The sequence below is a fragment of the Lactuca saligna genome, chromosome 4 (genome assembly GCF_052625555.1).
Source record: "Lactuca saligna cultivar CGN05327 chromosome 4, ASM5262555v1, whole genome shotgun sequence".
Classification (NCBI taxonomy): domain Eukaryota; kingdom Viridiplantae; phylum Streptophyta; class Magnoliopsida; order Asterales; family Asteraceae; genus Lactuca; species Lactuca saligna.
This window is the reverse complement of record NC_136420.1, coordinates 16,243,496-16,265,487: the sequence shown is the minus strand read 5'-3', so window position 1 is coordinate 16,265,487 and position 21,992 is coordinate 16,243,496. Positions and strand designations below refer to the sequence as shown.

Below are 21,992 nucleotides of genomic sequence, written 5' to 3'. Positions count from 1 at the left end.
CCTGACAACCAGAACCTCTGAAACTGAAATTTGGTCCCCAACACGTGTACCCACCACAAAATCCAAATAACCCGCACACCCATGTTGAATATACTTCTGAGCCCTAGCTGCAAAACAAATGCCTGAACCCATCCTGGTGCCCTCTCCATAGATGTCACACCCCAAAACCAAGAACGACGGAAACGTTCTGGGGCGAAGTACATCATGTAAAGTATCACAACAATGTAAACTAGTAAACAAGCAACATCATCCATTGCATTAATAGTAAGATTTTAGTACAAGTGTGTTCTTTCATAGAATAAGACATGAAAATAAGTAATCAAAATAAAAGATGAGTCTTGATTGCTCCGTCTTCTCAAAACCTGGTCATTGTACTTGTCTACTGGTGACCTAAGAATACAAGTTATTTTGAAAGAGTTTATCAGCTTAAAGCTGGTGAATTCATAAGTATTTTAGTGTCATTGATTTGTAAAAACTTATAATGAAAGACTTGTACTTGTTTGTGGAAAAGTTTGTATAAGTGTGAAAACCCTAAAAAATCCCATATTTCCTACTAGTATAAAAAGTAAACTTCTACCAAGACCCGACTGTTTTGAAAGTAGGCTTCATTGTAAGAATGACGGCTTTTCCCATGTATAACTATTATTATAAAAATATAGTCTACCTCATCGTTTAAGTGAATGTATCACAAAGTAAAGGTAATAAGGAAAATAATATATTTATTTGAAATCATATCAAAATATATTCTACCTCATCATTTATCTGAACATGTCTCAAAGTAAAGGTAATAAGGAAAATTATATAATCCTTGAGAATGTATCCATTTGTCTAGGATAAACACAGCGCGCTAAATCGCCGAACAGTACAACCGAGAAAATCCGTAGATGAACACACATGCTGTAGCGAGCAGCCAGGTTGTGACATCCCCATTTTCACGGCCAGAAAAGACCGATTTTGTTTATGCTTTATAAAAATCAGAGTACTTCATTTTATAAAAATATTGCGGAATTTGTTCCCAGAAAAACATGGTAAACACGTTATTAAAACATTTTTGAAGAAATGTATTTATTTCATTTTAAAACGTTTGGGACGTCATCGTTAATACAGAAACATAAGCATAAACAGAACTTACAATTATTTACACTAGTGATCTATATCTCTTTAAATCTCTCAGTGTAATGTCACTTCATATCAACACCTGTGATATAAATAAACTGAGTGGTTCAGGTTGGGAAAGCTGGTGAGTACATAGGGTTTTCAACCCACAATAATATAATTATTATGTTTAAACAATCAAACAATCAACCCAATTACCCATCCCCATTATCTTCTTTATTCTTAAGGATCTACCCTAAGAATCAGCTATTTCTCATTCATTCATTCCTAAGGATCATCCTAAGGAAACAACATGAAGTCCATTGTTGCCAATGACACATTGGTCAAGCGCAGCTGCTAATATTGTCACTTAGGCTCAGCTGCCAGAATTAGGACATTTTCTATGAGGCGCTTCTGCCGGTATCGACCTTTAAACACTACTGTCATGGTCATAAGGCTCCCTATTAGGCGCAGCTGCCGATACTATCCTTAGAGCGCAGCTGCTAGGATGTTCACCGTAGATCTAAATCATCTACGGGTTGTGGCGCAGCTGCCAGTGCTCATCTATAGGGTACTAGGTCCACTGCTGCCAATCTATACCTATAGGGCACTAGGTCTGTACTAGTAATGTTCCTCTATTTCAGCTTTTATCCATCATCATTCATCTACCCATGTTTTACCCAACATATTTTGTAGATATAAAATACTTTATACAGTTTACATCATTTAAAACATGTATAAAAATCTTTCATTAGCATAGACAACAAGTATTCAGACAATATGCACACATAACACGTAATTTATATTAAAATACTTCATATCTATGTGTACGATGAAAGAGACCATGCACTCACAACACGTAAATTATATAATAAATACTTCATATCTATGTGTAAGATGAAAGGGACCATGCACTCACCTGAGAAGGTGGTGACTCGGTACTCGGACAACGCTTCGTTTACTTTAAAATAATTTCCTTCGACGAAACCTAGTATTATCACCAATAGATTTTAGTCTATTATTCGCCGAGACTAATTAATAGTCTAGCTATTATTACTATTATATATGCGTTAAAAAAATACTTATATAACCCATAATAATAGCCCAAGTATTTATTATATGTTCTTAATAACGTTAATATAATTAAATAAAAACTATATTAAAAATAGCGTAGGTGTAGCTCACTTACAGCGAGTTTTATAGAAAATCAGATTTTGCTTGGAGCAGCGTTTCTGAGCCGAAAAGCTCTTCTTCTCGGAGCCGTCGAGCACTCCGGGGCTTCCGCCTCGTGCTAGGGAGGTTCCCTAGGCTTTTCGGGGGATTTCGGGGCAAGAGAGAGGTTCTAGAGAGAGAGAGTAAAGAGAAGAAAGAATGGGAAAGGTGTGAAGAAAATGAGGGTGGGAGAGGTGGTATTTATAGGGTGAAAATGGCTGAACTTGGTGCCACATGTCACTATCTAGTGGCAAGACTTGAGGAGAAAGCAATGGCCAAGATTGTGCCACATCACCCATTTTCGCACAGCACACTTCCGACTTCTAAAATCCGTAACTTTCACATACGACCTCCGTTTTTGACGTTCTTTATATCCACGCATAGGTAAAAATAACATCTACAACTTTCATTTTGACTCCGTCGGCTAATTCTCGACCGATATTAAATTTAACAGTACGAGGCGTTTAGACTGTTAAATGACCGCGAAGAATTCGTAACTCCTTCATACCGACTCCGTTTTCGTTTGTCTTTTTACCGTTGAGTTCCTATTAATGAGATCTTGAACACTCATTTAGGTCACGTAAGCCAAAAACTGCTCGAACTAAAATTCAAGTTTCGAGTCGTGCACTGCTAAGCCGAATCTTAGAAAAATCATAACTTCCTCATACGAAGTCAGATTTGGGTGTTCTTTTTATCGACGCTCTTAGTTTAACATATTCTACGACTTTTTTTTAGATTGCTAAGGATAAATCTCGCTCTATCGTAAATTCACTATTTACGCTTCCCGGTGCCGTGCCGGTTTTGCCGTAAAACTTCGACGGGCCATAACTTCTTCGTTATAACTCGGATTTCGGCGTTCTTTATATGTACGGAAACCTTGTGAAATATTATAAAATTTGGTTAAGATTATTTATTCTAAATAATCTTTTGTCGAAAATTCATTTTCGACCCCTATTGCCTCTAAATTGACTAGCCCGGATCTGCGGGCGTTACAATTATCTCCCCCTTAGGATGATTACGTCCCGGAATCATCAACGAAAAAGGGATTGTATAATGACTCCATACATCATCTCTTCATCCTAGGTAATAATTATAACTTCTTTATTCCTTCGAGTCTATCTTTTAGACTTATTGTCTGTAAGTAGTACTTAATTGTGCACCTGCTATCTTCTTCAGGTTAGACTCCAGATTACGACGTATCATCATGTGATGCTCGTTTGGACTTAGGACTTTTAGAGTTAAATTCTGAAATAAACTATGCCTTCCTTCACGTTCTAATGTGACATAATCACACTTTAACATGTAGCATTTCTAGCTACCAACTTCTTTAGCGTCGAGCCGATACTTCTATTGGTCGCTTTGATTTCAGTTGTTTAGTTAAAGTCGGACGCTACATCAAACTTGGTTCTCTAAACCACGTAACCTACTCATCGTAGTCGGACTCAATGTGACATGACCACTAGGGTTGGGATAACAAACAATCTTCTTAGTCATTACCGAAACAATGGTAACGGCATACTTGAATAAAACGAAATCAATTACTGGCTTCTTGGTAACCTTGTGACTTTCCCTGATCCAAGTGTGAGTCCTGTGCTTCCGGTAGTATAGGCCTCTACTACCATTCACACTTACTCATACTCGTCCCAAGTATTGTCCCGCAGTTTCCCAAGTCACCATGCAGCAAATCACACAATCATTCAACACATTAGATAACAAAATGAAGGTTTTATTTTATTACTTGAAACGATTACATGGGTGTTCAAGTTCACCCTAGATTATGCCTCTAATAGGCTACATCATGTGACACTATCTATATAGCTTCTTCATGACTCGATCTCTATATATCCATCCTTACTCCTGATTCCTTGCATCGTCAGCTGCTTCGTCAAGGATCATTTGAAATGCTCTTGCCTTTGGTTTTGGCAGCACATTTGGCTTTGTAGACCCTTCTCTCTTTGGGAAATCTTGCTTGAAGTTCCCTTCCTCGTTACATTCATAACACACCCTTTTGTTGAATTTACACTCGTTGGCATAGTGCCCATGCTTCCCACACTTGAAACAAGTCACCTCCTCACTGCATTTTCCAGAGTGTTTCTTTTTACACTTCTCGCACCATCTTTCTTCACTACCTCCTCCTCTAAACTTCCTTGTACTGGACTTGCTTCTCTCATCGGGCTTCGCAGACCCCTCAAACTTTCTCTTTTCGCCAACCTCGGTCTTGTTGGCGGCTCTTCCCTTGATCATCTCCTCAACCGACTTGGCAGCCCAGATAGCTGCCTCCAAAGTAGGTGCCTGACGCACTGGCACCATGTACTCCCATGGAAGTCCTTTTGCATACTTGTCAACTTTCGTCAGCTCATCCGGAACAAGACAAAATGCGAACTCCATCTTCTCTGTGAAGTTGTTGGTGTATTCATCAATAGACATGCTTCCTTTCTTCAAGGTAAGGAATTGGTTTTCTAGCTTGAGTAGATTTTGGGCTGAGCAGTACCTACGTTTGAATTGCACCAGAAATTCTACCCATGTCAGTTGCAGGGGCTCATTGTGGCTCAGAGTCTTCCCCAAGGTATTCCACCAACGTACAGCGCCTCCTTGAAATTGACGCACTGCAAATGTGGTCTGTTGTTTTCCCTTGCAACCGCACGTCATGAAAGCTAATTCCATCTCCGAGATCCAATCCATGACCCCGATCGGATCCTCCTTTCCAGTGAAAGTCGATGGCTTGCAAGTCAGAAAATCCTTGTACTTGCATCCATTCATCTCGACTTCGTCGTCGTGGTTGTTTTGTCGAACTATTGGTGGGTTGACTTGACCAACAGTCCCACTGTAGTTCTCCTCCTCAGTCTGCCCTTCATTCAACTCGGGACGTTCGATCTGAACAGTCGCTTCCTCTCGATTTTGCTGGATCAAACGTCTGGTTTCCTCCATTTGACGATCCAACATTTCTTGGATCATCGCTTGCACTCCGGCCATCGTTATTGGCTCAGCAGCGGCTACCATAACCGGTATTTGCTCAATCACTGGGGGTTGGTTTCGGTTCCCATTTGCATTCACGTTTCCGCTACGGGTTCTTGCCATCTTGATCTATACACCGAATAAGGTGAATCTAGATCTTTACTTAGGATTGACGGTTAAATCATCCTTATCACTCCGAAACGTTTATATGCTAGTTCTAATATCATAGTTAAACGCTTAGAATCCTAAACACATAAGGTTTCCAGATCCGGTCGACAACAGACCATAGATCCGAACAACTAACACTATATCAGGCACAAGTATTTAGCACATAAAAGCATTTTAGGCACAATTCCTAAAATAATCTAGTGCTCACACCTCACAATCATCGCTTAGCATTCTAAGTTTAAGTCTAGAAATAAATCCATATTCCTAGTTCGCTTAAACTAATGCTCTGATACCAACTGTGACATCCCCATTTTCACGGCCAGAAAAGACCGATTTTGTTTATGCTTTATAAAAATCAGAGTACTTCATTTTATAAAATGTTGCGGAATTTGTTCCCAGAAAAACATGGTAAATACGTTATTAAAACATTTTCGAAGAAACGTATTTATTTCATTTTAAAACGTTTGGGACGTCATCGTTAATACAGAAACATAAGCATAAACAGAACTTACAATTATTTACACTAGTGATCTACATCTCTTTAAATCTCTCAGTGTAATGTCACTTCATATCAATACATGTGATATAAATAAACTGAGTGGGTCAGGTTGGGAAACCTGGTGAGTACATAGGGTTTTCAACCCACAATAATATAATTATTATGTTTAAACAATCAAACAATCAACCCAATTACCCATCCCCATTATCTTCTTTATTCTTAAGGATCTACCCTAAGAATCAGCTATTTCTCATTCATTCATTCCTAAGGAAACAACATGAAGTCCATTGTTGCCAATGACACATTGGTCAAGCGCAGCTGCTAATATTGTCACTTAGGCTCAGCTGCCAGAATTAGGACATTTTCTATGAGGCGCTTCTGCCGGTATTGACCTTTAAACACTACTGTCATGGTCATAAGGCTCCCTATTAGGCGCAGCTGCCGATACTATCCTTAGAGCGCAACTGCTAGGATGTTTACCGTAGATCTAAATCATCTACGGGTTGTGGCGCAGCTGCCAATGCTCATCTATAGGGTACTAGGTCCACTGCTGCCAATCTATACCTATAGGGCACTAGGTCTGTACTAGTAATGTTCCTCTATTTCAGCTTTTATCCATCATCATTCATCTACCCATGTTTTACCCAACATATTTTGTAGATATAAAATACTTTATACAGTTTACATCATTTAAAACATGTATAAAAATCTTTCATTAGCATAGACAACAAGTATTCAGACAATATGCACACATAACACGTAATTTATATTAAAATACTTCATATCTATGTGTACGATGAAAGAGACCATGCACTCACAACACGTAAATTATATAATAAATACTTCATATCTATGTGTAAGATGAAAGGGACCATGCACTCACCTGAGAAGGTGGTGACTCGGTACTCGGACAACGCTTCGTTTACTTTAAAATAATTTCCTTCGACGAAACCTAGTATTATCACCAATAGATTTTAGTCTATTATTCGCCGAGACTAATTAATAGTCTAGCTATTATTACTATTATATATGCGTTAAAAAAATACTTATATAACCCATAATAATAGCCCAAGTATTTATTATATGTTCTTAATAACGTTAATATAATTAAATAAAAACTATATTAAAAATAGCGTAGGCGTAGCTCACATACAGCGGGTTTTATAGAAAATCAGACTTTGCTTGGAGCAGCGTTTCCGAGCCGAAAAGCTCTTCTTCTCGGAGCCGTTGAGCACTCCAAGGCTTCCGCCTCGTGCTAGGGAGGTTCCCTAGGCTTTTCGGGGGATTTCGGGGCTAGAGAGAGGTTCTAGAGAGAGAGTAAAGAGAAGAAAAAATGGGAAAGGTGTGAAGAAAATGAGGGTGGGAGAGGTGGTATTTATAGGGTGAAAATGGCTGAACTTGGTGCCACATGTCACCATCTAGTGGCAAGACTTGGGGAGAAAGCAATGGTCAAGATTGTGCCACATCACCCATTTTCGCACAGCACACTTCCGACTTCTAAAATCCGTAACTTTCACATACGACCTCCGTTGTTGATGTTATTTATATCCACGCGTAGGTAAAAATAATATCTATAACTTTCATTTTGACTCCGTCGGCTAATTCTCGACCGATCTTAAATTTAACAGTACGAGGCGTTTAGACTGTTAAATGACCGCGAAGAATTCGTAACTCCTTCATACTGACTCCGTTTTCATCTGTCTTTTTACCGTTGAGTTCCTATTAATGAGATCTTGAACTCTTATTTAGGTCACGTAAGCCAAAAACCGCTCGAACTAAAATTCGAGTTTCGGGCCGTGCACTGCTAAGCCGAATCTTAGAAAAATCATAACTTCCTCATACGAAGTCAGATTTGGGTGTTCTTTTTATTGGCGCTCTTAGTTTAACAGATTCTACGACTTTTGTTTAGATTGCTAAGGATAAATCTCGCTCTATCGTAAATTCACTATTTACGCTTCCCGGTGTTGTGCCGGTTTTGCCGTAAAACTTCGACGGGCCATAACTTCTTCGTTATAACTCGGATTTCGGCGTTCTTTATATGTACGGAAACCTTGTGACATATTCTACAATTTGGTTAAGATTATTTATTCTAAATAATCTTTTGTAGAAAAGTCATTTTCGACCCCTATTGCCTCTAAATTGACTAGCCCGGATCTGCGGGCGTTACACAGGTATAGGATGGTCAGTCCACGAGTGTGTAGTAGTATCTCTTCATATAGTATGTAGTAGTGTCTCTTCATACAGTATGTATTAGTATCTCTTCCTATAGTATGTAATAGTGTCTTTTCATATAGTAAGTTCAATTGTATAGTGTAGTGTATGTATTAGTATAATGTATGTATTGTTGTAGTGTATGTATTGTTTATAGTATGCATTGAATCATGTATGAACTGACTCTTAATGTGATTTCTTGTACTAGGAATAGTAAATAGTATCTCCTAACTACACCTATTATAGTTACTAGTAATGTACGTGTATAACTAAAAGTATGTCTTTGCTACCCAAAGGTATTGAATTGACTGATAGAACTTTTATATCTGTATATGTATACATAATATATAACTAATATTTAGACGACATTTGGATAAATAACCGATACCCTAAGGCCACATCCAAACAAGGAAAAGGAATTAAAGCGAGCTAGCAGTCCTAAATCCTTTAAACATTACTTATATAACTATACATATATAGGCATGCATTTGACAATATAAAAGTTTAAAAGAAATTTTGTAAAACATTTGAAAAGTTTAATAATAAGAATTGATGACTTGATGTCAAATTATAAAACAGTTTAAAATCAGTTTGTTTGATATAAACAGTTTAAAGTATAAGAAATCTTTTGTCTGAAACACAGTTTGAAATACATGAAAACCTTTGTTTGAAACACAGTTGTAACAGAGTTTGAAAGGAAAGATACAGTATGTAAGACAGTTTAATAAAGATTTTAACATTTAAAAACGTATGAGAAAGTCATTTTGAAGTAATATGCTTGGTAAAACAGCTAAAAGCGTAGTAAATCCATTTGAGTACTAGTTATTAATCACATGTGATTGATATAATAACTAGTATGATTCAACCTGTATCCCCCCCCCCCCCATAAAAGCATTTAAAAACATTTTAAAAGGTTAACTAAGGAGTATGAACTCACCTGTAGTGAGTGGATTGGATGGAAGTGTTGGACAAGGTGCTAGGTGTCAAGTGAAGACTTGGACACACACAATGATCCTAATAACATATAAAGACATATATCTTTATATAATTAGTGATTATAACACTAATTAGATAAGTATAAACACCCTAGAACAAGGAAAACACTTGGACTCAAGTGTTATAAGAACATAGGGTTGCATCTAAGGGTTGTAAGGCATTGCTATTGAGTTTACGGCCCAAGGACCATTCTCCATGGAGTTTACTACCATGGGTTTACATCCCTAAGGAGTTAACGGTCGTAAACTCATGGTCATAGATGCATAAGTGTGGGTTTGAAAGGCTAGAGAAGCTTGAGGAAATTTTGCTTTACCCAAGGATGTGAAAGACCCACTCAATGGAGATTGTTGAGGAGTTTACGGCCCAGGGGATTTTACTCCTGGCCGTGAACTCTCTAAATGGTCATATTTAGGGTCTTAAAGGTAGGGAGTCTCAAGGGTTTAAGTGTTCCAAGGTTAAACAAGGTTCTATATGAGTTTAAGGTCCAAGAATTGACCTTAATTGGAGTTTACGGCCTAGGGACCATTTCTCTATGAGTTTACGGCCGTAAACTCATGGTATTATGTACCAACTCAAAGTTTAAGGTCCCTAGTTCAATTGTGGATGGTTCTAGTCCAAGTTCTAAGCATAAGGTAGGAACTTAGGGCAACATTGCACCCTTATATGGAGTTTACGGCCTATGGAGATCCTTGGCCATAAACTCTCTTCCAACTCGGATTCCTTGATGTTTCTTAAGTCTAAACAAGTTTATTCTAGTATATAACAACCTAGGACATGAGTACTTACGATATAGGAGCTTGAAATGGCCGATTATGGCCAAGAACACTAGTGTGTGTTCTTGGTGAAACTTGAAGATCTATGAAAACATGATTTTCATGGATGAAATCATAAGAGAATGCTAGATTAAGAGGTGTATCAACAAGTCAAGGAAGAATACTTACTAGTTTTTAAGATCTAAGGTGAAGATCGGGATGATATTTGAGGGGGAAATCGGGTTTTCTATAGCTTGGAAAGTGAGAAATGAGGTAAAAATGACTAAGTGTCATATATATACTCCTTAGAGTTTACGGCCGTCAACTCCATGTTTGGGCTATAAACTCCAAACTCTTGGAGTTTTGGGACTTCAATGTTGCACATTTAACGCTGGAGTATACTTCCTATGATTACCTTTGATGTATTAAAGCTCAGAATGCTCAAACGTACACCAAATGGGCTAAAAGTTAGCAGAAATGAGTTTGACTTTCAATGAAGTGTTTGACTGTACAAGATAGAAAATTCCGGGTTGTCACAATAGATAACCAGTTCTCCCTCACTTGGGGTTCAAACTAACACTCGCTGACCCTCACAATCAATCATAGCACCAAACCGGCTCAGCCAATCCATGGCTACAATCACACAAACATCCCCATGGGAATAGGGATCGTATCGATCGGATAAGGCACCCCGAATATCTCTAATACGCAACCCTGATACTCTGATGACGCAGAAACCCCATCTTCGTTGACGATAGAAACCCACAACGGACACTCTAACTCCCTAATAGGCATATCAAACTCTCTACTAAACAAAAGAGATACAAAGGATCGACTTGCATCCGATTCAAACAACACAAGAGCAAGCAAAGAGTTAAATAGGAACGTACCTAACAGAGGCACATATATGAGCATAACACAAAACATAATCAACAAGATAACGGATAGAAACATACCAGTCACAACATCTGGAGCTGCTCTGGCCTCCTCGATAGTGAGCTAAAAAGCGAGACCAGGCTCCACCTTCCCCTGGCACCTATCTATGATCCTCAAAGTAGTTGGCTTCAGGGCCTGCACTGGCTTGGCCATGAGCAATGGATAGTTGAACTTCATATGGCCAACCTAATCACAATGATACCAAATCCTAGTACTCATAGTTGGGACCAACTGGCAGCAATCCCTCGCATAGTGCCCATCCTTACCCACCTCTTAATCGACAACCCCGTCATGAACCTTACTGCATTTCCCACAAGTGCGTCCTCTCTGACCCCCAGACCTAGATTCAACATCCTTGAACCGCTTTAGTGCTGGATGCAACTGCGTCGGGGCCGGTATCTGCTCTCTCGTCTGCAGGTCTATCTCAATCTCACGTTGCCTAGCGGCCTCCTGCATCTCCAACAAGGAATCATATCTCAGGGTGAAAAAAAACTACTTCATATCCTTCTTGAGAATGCAATTAACGAGTCATTTGATCCTGCTCTAAAGCAAACTCAGGGCAGAACATTGCCCTCTGAGTAAAAATCCTGGTGATCTCCGTCACCGACTCCGTCCCCTGCCTCAAGTCCAAAAACTCCTAGGCCAACCTCTCGTGCTCTACCCGCAACACATACCTAGTACGAAACATCTCCAAGAACTACTCCCAAGACACAAAAGCTCTCTGCTCAGCAGAATACGATCCCGTAACAAGTCTCCACCAATCCTTCGCTCCGGACCTCAGGAGGGTCAGTTAGGCAAGAACAGGTGAAAAAGCATCCCTCAACATCCGATATCCACCTTGTGGCTACGATCGGGTCCTGAACTCCATCGAAACTTGGGGGCTTCGAATTGTCGAAGTCCCGATACTGAAAAACTCGCCCAACACCAACCCCAGCAGTCGCAACGGCTACGGTGGCTGCAGTAACAACAACCTCAAACAAAGCAGCATATCTTTCATCAAAGAACTTCATCACCGTTGTCTTGATAGACCTAAAAAGCTCTGGTATCGGACCCTGGACAATAGCTACAACCTCCTTATGGAGGATCTCCTTGATCTTGTCCTTAGACACAGCTGGCCCACCCTGGCTGCCAGCTCTTGATACCACTCCAGATCCAGCCTCAAATTGTCTCGTTATCACCATCCTAAGAATATACCAGGTAGATATCATATAATACACATATCATAACAGGGGAACTAACTCCCAACAAATCCTTAGGGGTTGCGACTTCCTTGATACGTGTACAGGACTTGTGTTTTTCAGTAATACGGGCCCATACTACCTTCCCCACCTACCCATTTTGTGCAAGTCCAGATGACCAGAAGATTAGGTGCGCTTTGAACCTTCTCAAGACCGGAGCAATGGATTGGTGGAAGCTTGCTACTAATTCATATTCTATTGCGCAGAGAGTTGTTGTGTCTTGGAATCAGTTCTCTGAGATGTTCCGCTCCCGATATGTTCTGCTGATAGTGGGAGATAGGTTGGCCCAAGAGTAGCTAGATTTGAGGCTGGGTTTTGAGACGGTGACAGAGATCACCAAGATGTTTACAGATAGGGCTATGTTCTATCCTGGTTTGCTGCATTTGAGCAGTCTCAGATGACCCGTTACTTGAGTATGCTCAAGACAGAGATAAGATAATTTGTATCTACTCAGCGCTATGGTACATTGTTGGAGATGTAGGAGACCTCCAGGCAGCGTGAGATTAAGATTGATCTGCAGACGAGGGAATAGAGGTCGACCCCGATGCTGTCGCAGCCTGCGCCAAAACGGTTTAAGACCGTTGATGTTAGATCCGGGGGCCAGAATGGTTGCACTTGTGGGAAGTGTGGCAAGGCACATGAGGGTTCTTGCCAATCATCATCTTGGTGCCAATTGTAGCTGACAGGGCCATATGGCGAGGGATTGCCGCCAGCAGGCTCCAACACTCAATTCTAAGATTTGTTATCATTGCGACTAGGTCAGCCATGTAAAGGCCCATCGCTTGCTGTTAAGTCGGCGCATGCTCTAGCACCAACTACTTTGAGGATCACGGATGGGCGTCAAGGTTGAGTGGCGCCCCCGAGGGATCGAGGTGGCGCTTCCTAGCTTCCTACAGAGGAGGCCAGAGCAGCTCCAGATGTTGTGACTGATATGTTTCTATCCCTTATCTTGTTTTTTATGTTTTGTGTTATGCTTATGTTTGTACCTATTTTGGGTATGTTCCTAGTGAACTCTTTTCCAGCTCTAGTGTTGTTTGACTCGGCTGCGATTCGGTCCTTTGTGTCTCGATCGTTCAGCAGGGAGTTTGATATGCCTATTGGGGAGTTAGAGTGTATGTTGCGAGTCTCTATCGCCAATGACACGGGGTTTTTGCATCATCAGTGTATCAGTGTTGTATTTTGGAGATCTTTGGGGTGCCTTATCCGATCGATTTGATCCCTATCCCCATGGGGGATGTCTGCGTGATTGTGTGTATGGATCGGTTGAGCCGTTTCAGTGCTATGATTGATTGTGAGGGCCAGTGCATGGTACTTTGAACCCCAAGTGGGGGAGAATTGGTTATCTATGGAGAGCGCACCGGGATGGGTTCTGGGTTTTGTTCTGCATCTAGGGTTTGGAAGTATATTCAACATGTGTTTGCGAGTTATTTGGCTTATGTGGTGGATAGGCGTGTTGGGATTAGGTTTTAGTTTTAGAGGTCTCGGTTGTCTGGGAGTTTGTCGATGTACTTCAGGAGGAGTTAACCAGTGTGCCTCATGAGAGGCAGGTCGAGTTCAGGATTGACCGCGTGCCAGGTACGACCTCAATTTCTAAGGCGTCGTACCTCTTGGCACCACCTGAGATACAGGAGTTTTCATCTCAGCTTCAGGAGCTACTAGGCAAGCAGTTCATTAGACCGAGAAGTTCTCCACGGGGAGTGCCGATATTATTCGTCAAGAAGAAGGATTGTTCACACCGGATGTGTATCAATTATCGGGAGTTGAACAAGCTAACGGTGAAGAAGACCGCATCTTGGTTAACTAGGAGGACCGGATGTGTATCAAATATCCCATTCCTCGGATTGATGATCTCTTTGATCAATTGCAGGGCGCATCTTGGTTCTCCAAGATAGATCTGAGGTTCGGGTACCATCAACCCAGGGTAAGAGAGGAGGACGTGGAGAAGACCGCATTCCAGACTCGTTATGGGCATTACTAGTTCGTGGTGATGACATTCGGGCTCACCAATACGCCTGGAGTATTTATGGATTTGATGAATTGGGTATACATGCTGATGCTCTATCATTCGGTTATTGTGTTTATTAATGATATCTTGGTGTATTCGAATACTAGAAAGCAGCATGAGGAGCATCTTCGCAAGCTTCTGGGAGTTTTGAGGCGAGAACGGATAAGTTCTCGAAATGTAAGTTTTGGTTACAGGAGGTTCAATTCCTTGGAGACCTTGTTAACTAGGAGGAGATATTGGTCGATCCGTCTAGGATCGAGGTGGTGATGCAGTGGGAGGTTTCGAAATCTCCCTTGGAGAGGATGGGTGACAACATATGCTTCGTTGCAGCGGAAGTCGCACAAGACAAGGTATCCCACACATGATATGGAGTTGGGGGAAATGGTTTTTGCCCTTAATATTTGGAGGCATTATCTTTATGGGGTTTGATGTACTATCTACACTATTCACAAGAGTTTGAGGCACATTATGGATCAGGAAAACTTGAACATGAGACAGCGCAGGTAGCTGGATGTAGTCAAGGATTATGACTGTGAGATCCTTTATCATCCGGGTAAAGCGAATACGGTGGAGGACGCTTTGAGCTGTAAGTCGGTTGGGTCTTCAAATAAGGTATCATGTATGAGGATATTCGTGGATTTCCCGCTTTTGGGATTGATTAGGCTCAGGCCGAGGGTGTTTCGGAAGAGAACTGGAAGATTGAGAGGATCAGTGGTGAGATCAACTGATTTGTTTTAGATAGTCGTGGATTGTTGACCCAGTGTGGTCGGGTATGGGTTCATATGTCTGGTGGGGTCAGACATATTATGTTGGAGGAGGCTCATAAGTCTCGCTTTTCTATCCACACGGGGGACACAAAGATGTATCGATAATTAAGATTGAGCTATTGGTGGTCGTGTGTGAAGAGGGAAATCGCTTGGTACGTGAAGAGTTGCTTCACCTGCAGGATGTTCAAGGCCGAGCATCAGAGGCCGCATGACAAGCTGCAACCTCTGGAGGTTCCCATGTGGAAATGGGAGCAAATTTCAATGGACTTCATCACCAAGTTGTCGAGGATGGCAAAGGGTCTTGATGCTATTATAGGGTGGACCGAGGTGGTCCTTCAGACTACTGAGATGACTCAGCAAACCAGGCAGAGATTGCAGACTGCTCAGAGTTGGCAGAAGAGTTATGCCGACTAGCATCGATCCGAGTTGGAGTTTGAGATTTAGATGGACTTCATCACCATTGTTATGCATGTTTGGTTTTGGACGTTTTGGGTTGTCCTTTCAGACCCTATGAAGGTTTCTAAGCCATAAAGATGAGGTCCCTTTAGCTATTTTAGCTCCATGCTTCTTGTAGAAGGTCTTAATTGATTAAGACCATGTATTAAGGAATTTTTGGACGTATATAGTCATAAAGTTGGAGACTTTATGCTAGTTTTAATATGCTAGTCTGGTAGATCTATAGGACTACTTGTGATGATGATAGCGTGGGGATTTTCCGGACCAGCAGACAGAGATTCATTTGAGTGTTTCAGCAGCTAGAGGTGAGTTTCCTCACTGTGTTTAGTGGGTTGAAGGCACCAATGCCGGCCCATGATTTGTATGTTAGTTGTTTTCGTGACTCTTGCATGTGATTTGTTACCAGGCAAGACCTGATGACCATTATGTATGCTATCTATCTTTGTGATTAGTGCATGTGTTATGTGTTGTATGTTTATATGCTTGTATGTATACAAGGTGGAGCCTGATGACTGAAAAATTTGTATATTGAGCGGGGATCAATGTCGGGCGGGGCCCACTATATGTTATATATGTATAGTATGTGGTATTTTGGGGAACTCACTAAGCTTTGTGCTTACGGTTTTCAGTTTATGTTTTCAGGTACTTCTGGTTCGAAGGTGAAGATCCGAGGATGATTGCAATGCATACACCATCTCATTCCGCATTATATGATAACTCTGATGTTTTATGATGTATTTGATATACTTTGTTCCACCCTGGTTTCATGATGATGTTCTGGATAATCGATTTATTTATTTAAACATTGAATTTTTTAGTCTTAATTTTTGGAGCGTTACAAGTTGGTATCAAAGCCTTAGTTTGAGGGATTTGGACATACCCTTGGGTGTGTCTGAACTCAAACTGAGGATTTGGTAAAAAAAATTCAAAAGGAAATGTTTTATAAAAAAAAAGTTTTCTAACATAAGAAAAGGGTGTGGTGCATGCAATCAACTGAGCTCAAGTAAGTGATTCCCAAGATACCCATACATATTGATATGATGTGAATTTTTGCATGGTAGGATAAGGCTAGGGATACTTTCATTCGGGATTATGGTTCTAAAAAGGCTCTGGGTCCGGATGACTTTTATTTCAAATTTCTCAAATCCTAGTGGAACATTATTAAAGACAATACCTTACAGTTTCGTAAAACATTTCAAGTCTTTTGGTAATTTGTGAGAGGAAACAACTCTTCTTTTATTACTCTCGTCCCAAAAATAAAGACCCTCTCACACTCGGTGATTATCGGCCTATTAGCCTCACTGGGTGTTTATATAAGATTAACATCAAAGCCCTTGCTTCAAGACTTAAGAAAGTAATTGGTTTGGTTATTGATGTTGTACAATGGACCTACATAGTGGGGAGAAACATATTGGAATGGCCTTTAACTATTAATTAAATTTTCTCATGGGCTAAGAAGGTTAGAAAGAAGATGTTTTTCTTCAAGGTTGACTTCAAAAAGGCTTTCGATCTGATTAATTTGAAGTATCTTGATTCGGTAACGGAGCACATGGGATTTGGGTTCAAATGGAGAACCTGGATAAAAGGTTGTCTCATATCCTCTCATGCATCAGTTCTAGTAAATGGCTCCCCCACTAAGGAATTTCCTATCACAAAATGAGTATAATAAGGTGACCCGTTATCACCAATTTTATTCATCATTGCCATGGAAGGGTTAAATGTTGGAATGAAGGGTGCGTGTAACAAATCCAATTTTCATGGTATTAAGTTACCTTACGACGGTCCAACCATCTCTCAACTATTCTACACGGATGACGTTATCTTTGTTTGAGATTGGGATGGATGTAGTATTCGTAACCTTGCCCGAATTCTTAGATGTTTTCAAGTCTCATCGGGATTAAAAGTTAACTTCCATAAATGATGTTTATTTGGTATTCGTACTTCTAACTCAGAGAATAAGAGGTGAGCTCAACTTCTTAGATGTATTAATGGTTCTTTCCTCTTCAAATACTTGGGTGTACTGGTAGGTGCCAATATGTCATTGAAAAAGAAATGGAAATCCGTTATTGAAAATTTTCAATCTAAGTTATCAATTTGGAAAGCTAACACGTTATCATTTATTGGGCGTTTAACATTCATCAAAATCGACCTTTGGTAGCCTCCCAACTTTTTACTTCTCACTATTTAAAAGTCCTGCATGCATTATCAAGATTCTTAAAAAAATAGGAGAAGGTTCCCCTGGAGAGGCAGTGAAGGGAAATCATAATTCCATTGGGTGTCATGGTCGAAAATCCTTACTTCTAAGAATGATAGAGGACTTGGTGTTGGCTCTCTCCATACCCAAAACATGTCTCTCCTCACCAAGTGGTGGCGGTGACTTAGAACGGAAAAGAACACTATGTAGAGGGAAACGATCTATGGCGTTCATAACCTCAAGAAGAAACCGGTAGATTATAATGCAAAAAAATCAGCCACAAGGATCTGGTGTAACATTGCCAAATCCGTGAATAGCCTCAACACTCTTAATACTAACTTAAATGTTATTTTTTCTATTATAGCAGGTCAAGACGGTCGAGTATTATTTTGGAAAGATTTATGGTTAGGATCCTGCAGTTTGCAAAACCAATTTCCTACCTTATATCATCTCAAATCAGTTAAAGGGTATTTTTTGTCTGAGAGATACTCTTTTTCATATTACACGTGGGCTTGGAAACACACTCCCTTCACTTTAAATGCCTTCTCTGAACTTCTTAAGTTGTTCTCTCTTCTCGACAACTTGGTACCCGATCAACCATCAACCATGTTCAGGTTCAAGATTTCCTTCTCAAGGTGTTATGCTTTATCTAGAGATTCAGGTTAAGTAGAATCATCATTGCTGATACACTTATAAGAAAAGGTGTAACCATTCATTCTACCTTATGTGTTTTATGCAAGGTTGATACATAAATTGTAAACCTTATGTGTTATGTGTCAGGTGTAATTTAACAATATGTGTTTTGGATCGTGTTCTCAATTGTTGTGGAATTCAACACCAACAATTCTCTGATGTGGTAGAGTTCATGGCCTTTTTCGGCTGATTGGGGTAAGTGTCCAAGAGAAAGGAAATTGTTATTACCATATTTTATTGTGTGTTATACGTGCATTTGGAAGGCAAGAAACAAAAAGGTATCCAACAAAGTTGTTTTTTCCTCTAACCAAATTGTAGATCACATCATCTCACTCCCGTATACGTGGTGTAAACACAAGGGTGTGTTAAATCATTGTTCTTGGATAGAATGGAATTGTTCTCCATTTCGAATTCATAACTTGATAATTGTAATATATAACTTGTTTACTGCCCCCGTTATAGTTTCTTACTAGTCGGGATGCCTATTTTTAATATATTTCGCCATTTCAAAAAAAATTGTGATGAGAACGACCATATCAAAGCTTTTTTTAGCACTTAAAAATTGTAACCAATCAACCCATTAAATCCCGTATTTTACCTACGTGAAAAGCAGAAGATAAGAGGTTGTTTGTTTTTTTAGCAAAACTTCTTCATACCATTTTTTGTTGCGCGGCACAGCACATAAACAACATTTGCTATTTCGTACCAGTTTGTTTGTTGGAATGCTTCATACTACAAACCTCTATGCGTGTTTTGCGCGGCGCAATACTTGACTTATCTCTTCAAATCTCTTCAACTTTCATTTTTTCTAAATGATTTTTTTTTTATTTTTTTAGAAATTTGGTATAACTTGATTTTTTTTTAAACTTCTATTTTTTTTTTAACTTTTGATTTTTTTAAAAAACTTTGATTTATGGATTTTTTACAATTTCTTTTTATAGTTTCCACAATCTTTTATAACTTTTGATTTTTTTTTTTTTTTTTTTTTTTTTTTTTTTTTTTTTACTTTTTCTACCGTTTCTTTTAATAATATTTTTCGTTTCGATTGCATCTTTTTTAATATGTGTAATTCTTTTACGAATTTTCTAAACATTGTTTGCAATATTTTCTTTATTTTTTTATAATTTTTTTATGTTCTTTAAAATTAGTTTTTTCTAGAAAAAAAAACGGATGACTTCTTTTACACTTTTTTAGTTTTTTTTTTTTTTTTTTAAATTTGAAAATTTTGTTTTTTACATGTTTTTTAAGTATTCTTTCAATGTTTTAAAACTAGAATTATTAAAATTTCGATATTGAGAACTATTTTCAGTTTACCGTAGCAGCTTACAAATATTAAATAACAAACAGATTTCTTATTACAGACTGCAGCCGTTTGGTTCACATCTTCTGCTATAAAAAGATGCAAATGTGATCCGCAAACTTTATGGATTTTCGCTTGCAAAACAACCACCACAAAAGAAACACCACCTCAAAATGTTCACAATTGTTTTTTAATTCCAATCAAGCGCAAATCTTACAATTGTGTTTTAACACAAGACAAACAAACGATTAAATCTTTGAGAAAAATATTATGTTCCACAACCAAAGATCATTTGAAAATTGTTATATTCTACGACCAAAGATCATTTCCTTGAGAACCTTTCTTTTTTTAAAAAGGATTCAAATCTACTTTTTGTAATCGAAGGTTCTTAAAGAATCTATAATGTTTTCCCAAGATTCAAGGTGCTCCTATAATCATTACTTTTCAAACCCGTCATTATAAGTTATAACCGTAAAAAAATTGAAATTACCTTAAACCAATGATCATTTGGTACAACGGGCTTATTCAGTTCCTGTTACAAAAGAGTCTAATATAACTTCCTTTCCATCGGGTTTTATTGGGGTTCAGATTCCACAATCCTCAACAGTCTCATTGCTTACCTAAAGTTTATTCTAAAAAAATTTCCAGCAAGGTGAATCAACTAGAATAGGCGATTCAACTTCTTCTGACAATAGATTGTTTGAGCTATGAAATGCAACGATGTAAATGAGATTTTAAATAAATCGCTTACCAAGATTGGTGTTGTCGATGGTAAAAATTGAATATCATATCATGTGTGTGGTGTTGGGTCCTACAAGAAAAAAGGGTGGAATAAAGATCTTTGCATGGAAAATGGAGTGTTTCAGTTGGAATGTGTTATTTATAATGCTAGGGTTCGCTCGGGTCGGGTGGTATTATCTCCATTTGGGATTAATCTTTATTTGTTAAGAAAAGCATTCATTGTACAGATAATTTCTTGACGTGATTGATATGCTCTTTAATTTAGCAACTTTTTGTTGAATAGGAAATGGTCCGATCCGACCATATTCATATAGAGCTCAACTAATAACACAACCACACAAAATTTGACCTTCGTGATCTTGTTCTTTGAGACATCACAAAGAAAAAAGAACTTTAGTATATATAAAATATTTAAACAATAACCTTGAACTCCAGCTGAACATAAATCTAACTTCATGAAAAATATTGTAAATGATTTTTTTTTAATTGGAAATCTACCAATAACCATACATGATAGATCAAGGATTCAAACTTTTGTTGCAAACCCTCATGATTATACAAATTTCTTGTCCATTTTTGTAAAAAGCTGATTCATTTGAAATCTCCAAATCAAAAAATACGCGAAACCAAACCCAATCAATACGTACAACCAAATTGCATCATCCCCACTCTCGTCCTCCAACCTTAGCTTCAATATACTAAACTCATCCCTTTGTAAATTTCCCATTATACCCTCGTTCACATGACCATATAACACATAAACCCTATCCTCCGCTCCTACAGTCACCGAGGTCGGGAAACGCCCCGTATCAAGGACAATTTCGTCATAAACCACACCATCTATCCAGCTATTGGAACTCTTGATGAAGTATAGCTTGTATTGTGATACCACCAACAGAACGCCATCACTCCTGATGGCAATTCCATCAGGGGCATTCAATTCCCTGTTTAATTCTATCTTTCTCGCTATTCCATCTTTGGAATCAACTTTGTATAAGTTTCCCGTGTTTGACTGGGAAACAAGGAGGTAGCCTTGGCTACAGTAAGCAATTCCATTGAGTCCACACGAGCTGTAGGGGGAGTCTGGAACTGGTGTTTTTGTGAAGATTTTGGATTTAGATAAAACAGAAGCTTTACCTTCAAGATCAACCTTCCAGATGAAGTTGCTGGCGGAATTGGTTACGAAGGCATTGCCAGAGAAATCAACGGTGACGTCGTTGGCCCCGGAGGCGGAGTTGGTGGAGGCGGCGTCATGGAGGGTGGTGAGAAAGAGGCGGTGATGGGGGCTGTGTAAGTCGTAGGCGGCAAGGGCACAGTTGGAAGGTTGTGAACAGGGGTGGACCACCGCTAGGATACGGTTGTGGACAATGTCTACTGTGATTCCGAGGAAAGAGGAGTTGGCGGGAATGGAATCGTCGGAGACTAGCGTGTTGATGACACCGGCATCGGAAACAGATAGGAGAGTTGGGTGGCGGAGGGACCCAACTATCAAGTGTTGGGCTGTTGGGTCCCATGAGAGAGACTCAGGGTAGAGATTGGGTGATCGGAAGTTGATTAAATGGGGTGATGAGCTTGCAAGACTTGAAATTTGGAAGAGGCTAAAAATAAGAGTGGTCAAAAGAAACATAGACATGGTCATGGTGAAAGACATGAACGTGCTTGATGAAGGCATATATGATAATATACATCAGTTTTTTTAAATAGCTTGATGCTGTGGTGAGTTCTCTTGTAAAATAAGTTAGCATTTAGTCAGAGTCAAACAAAAGATAAAATA

The 21,992-nt window shown here is 39.3% G+C and overlaps 1 protein-coding gene across 1 annotated transcript; it reads right to left on the bottom strand.

Moving 5' to 3' along the window:
• Positions 1-20,701: 20,701 nt before the first annotated feature.
• LOC145038319 (uncharacterized) lies at positions 20,702-21,967 on the bottom strand. Its single transcript, XM_078986719.1, has one exon. It carries the CDS (start codon positions 21,888-21,890, stop codon positions 20,772-20,774), a length of 1,119 nt encoding a protein of 372 aa, XP_078842845.1. The 5' UTR covers positions 21,891-21,967; the 3' UTR covers positions 20,702-20,771.
• Between the last annotated feature and the right edge of the window lie 25 nt (positions 21,968-21,992).

Excerpts from the sequence above, each read along its gene's own strand:
- LOC145038319 (XM_078986719.1), bottom strand. The coding sequence starts at position 21,890 with ATGCCTTCATCAAGCACGTTCATGTCTTTCACCATGACCATGTCTATG.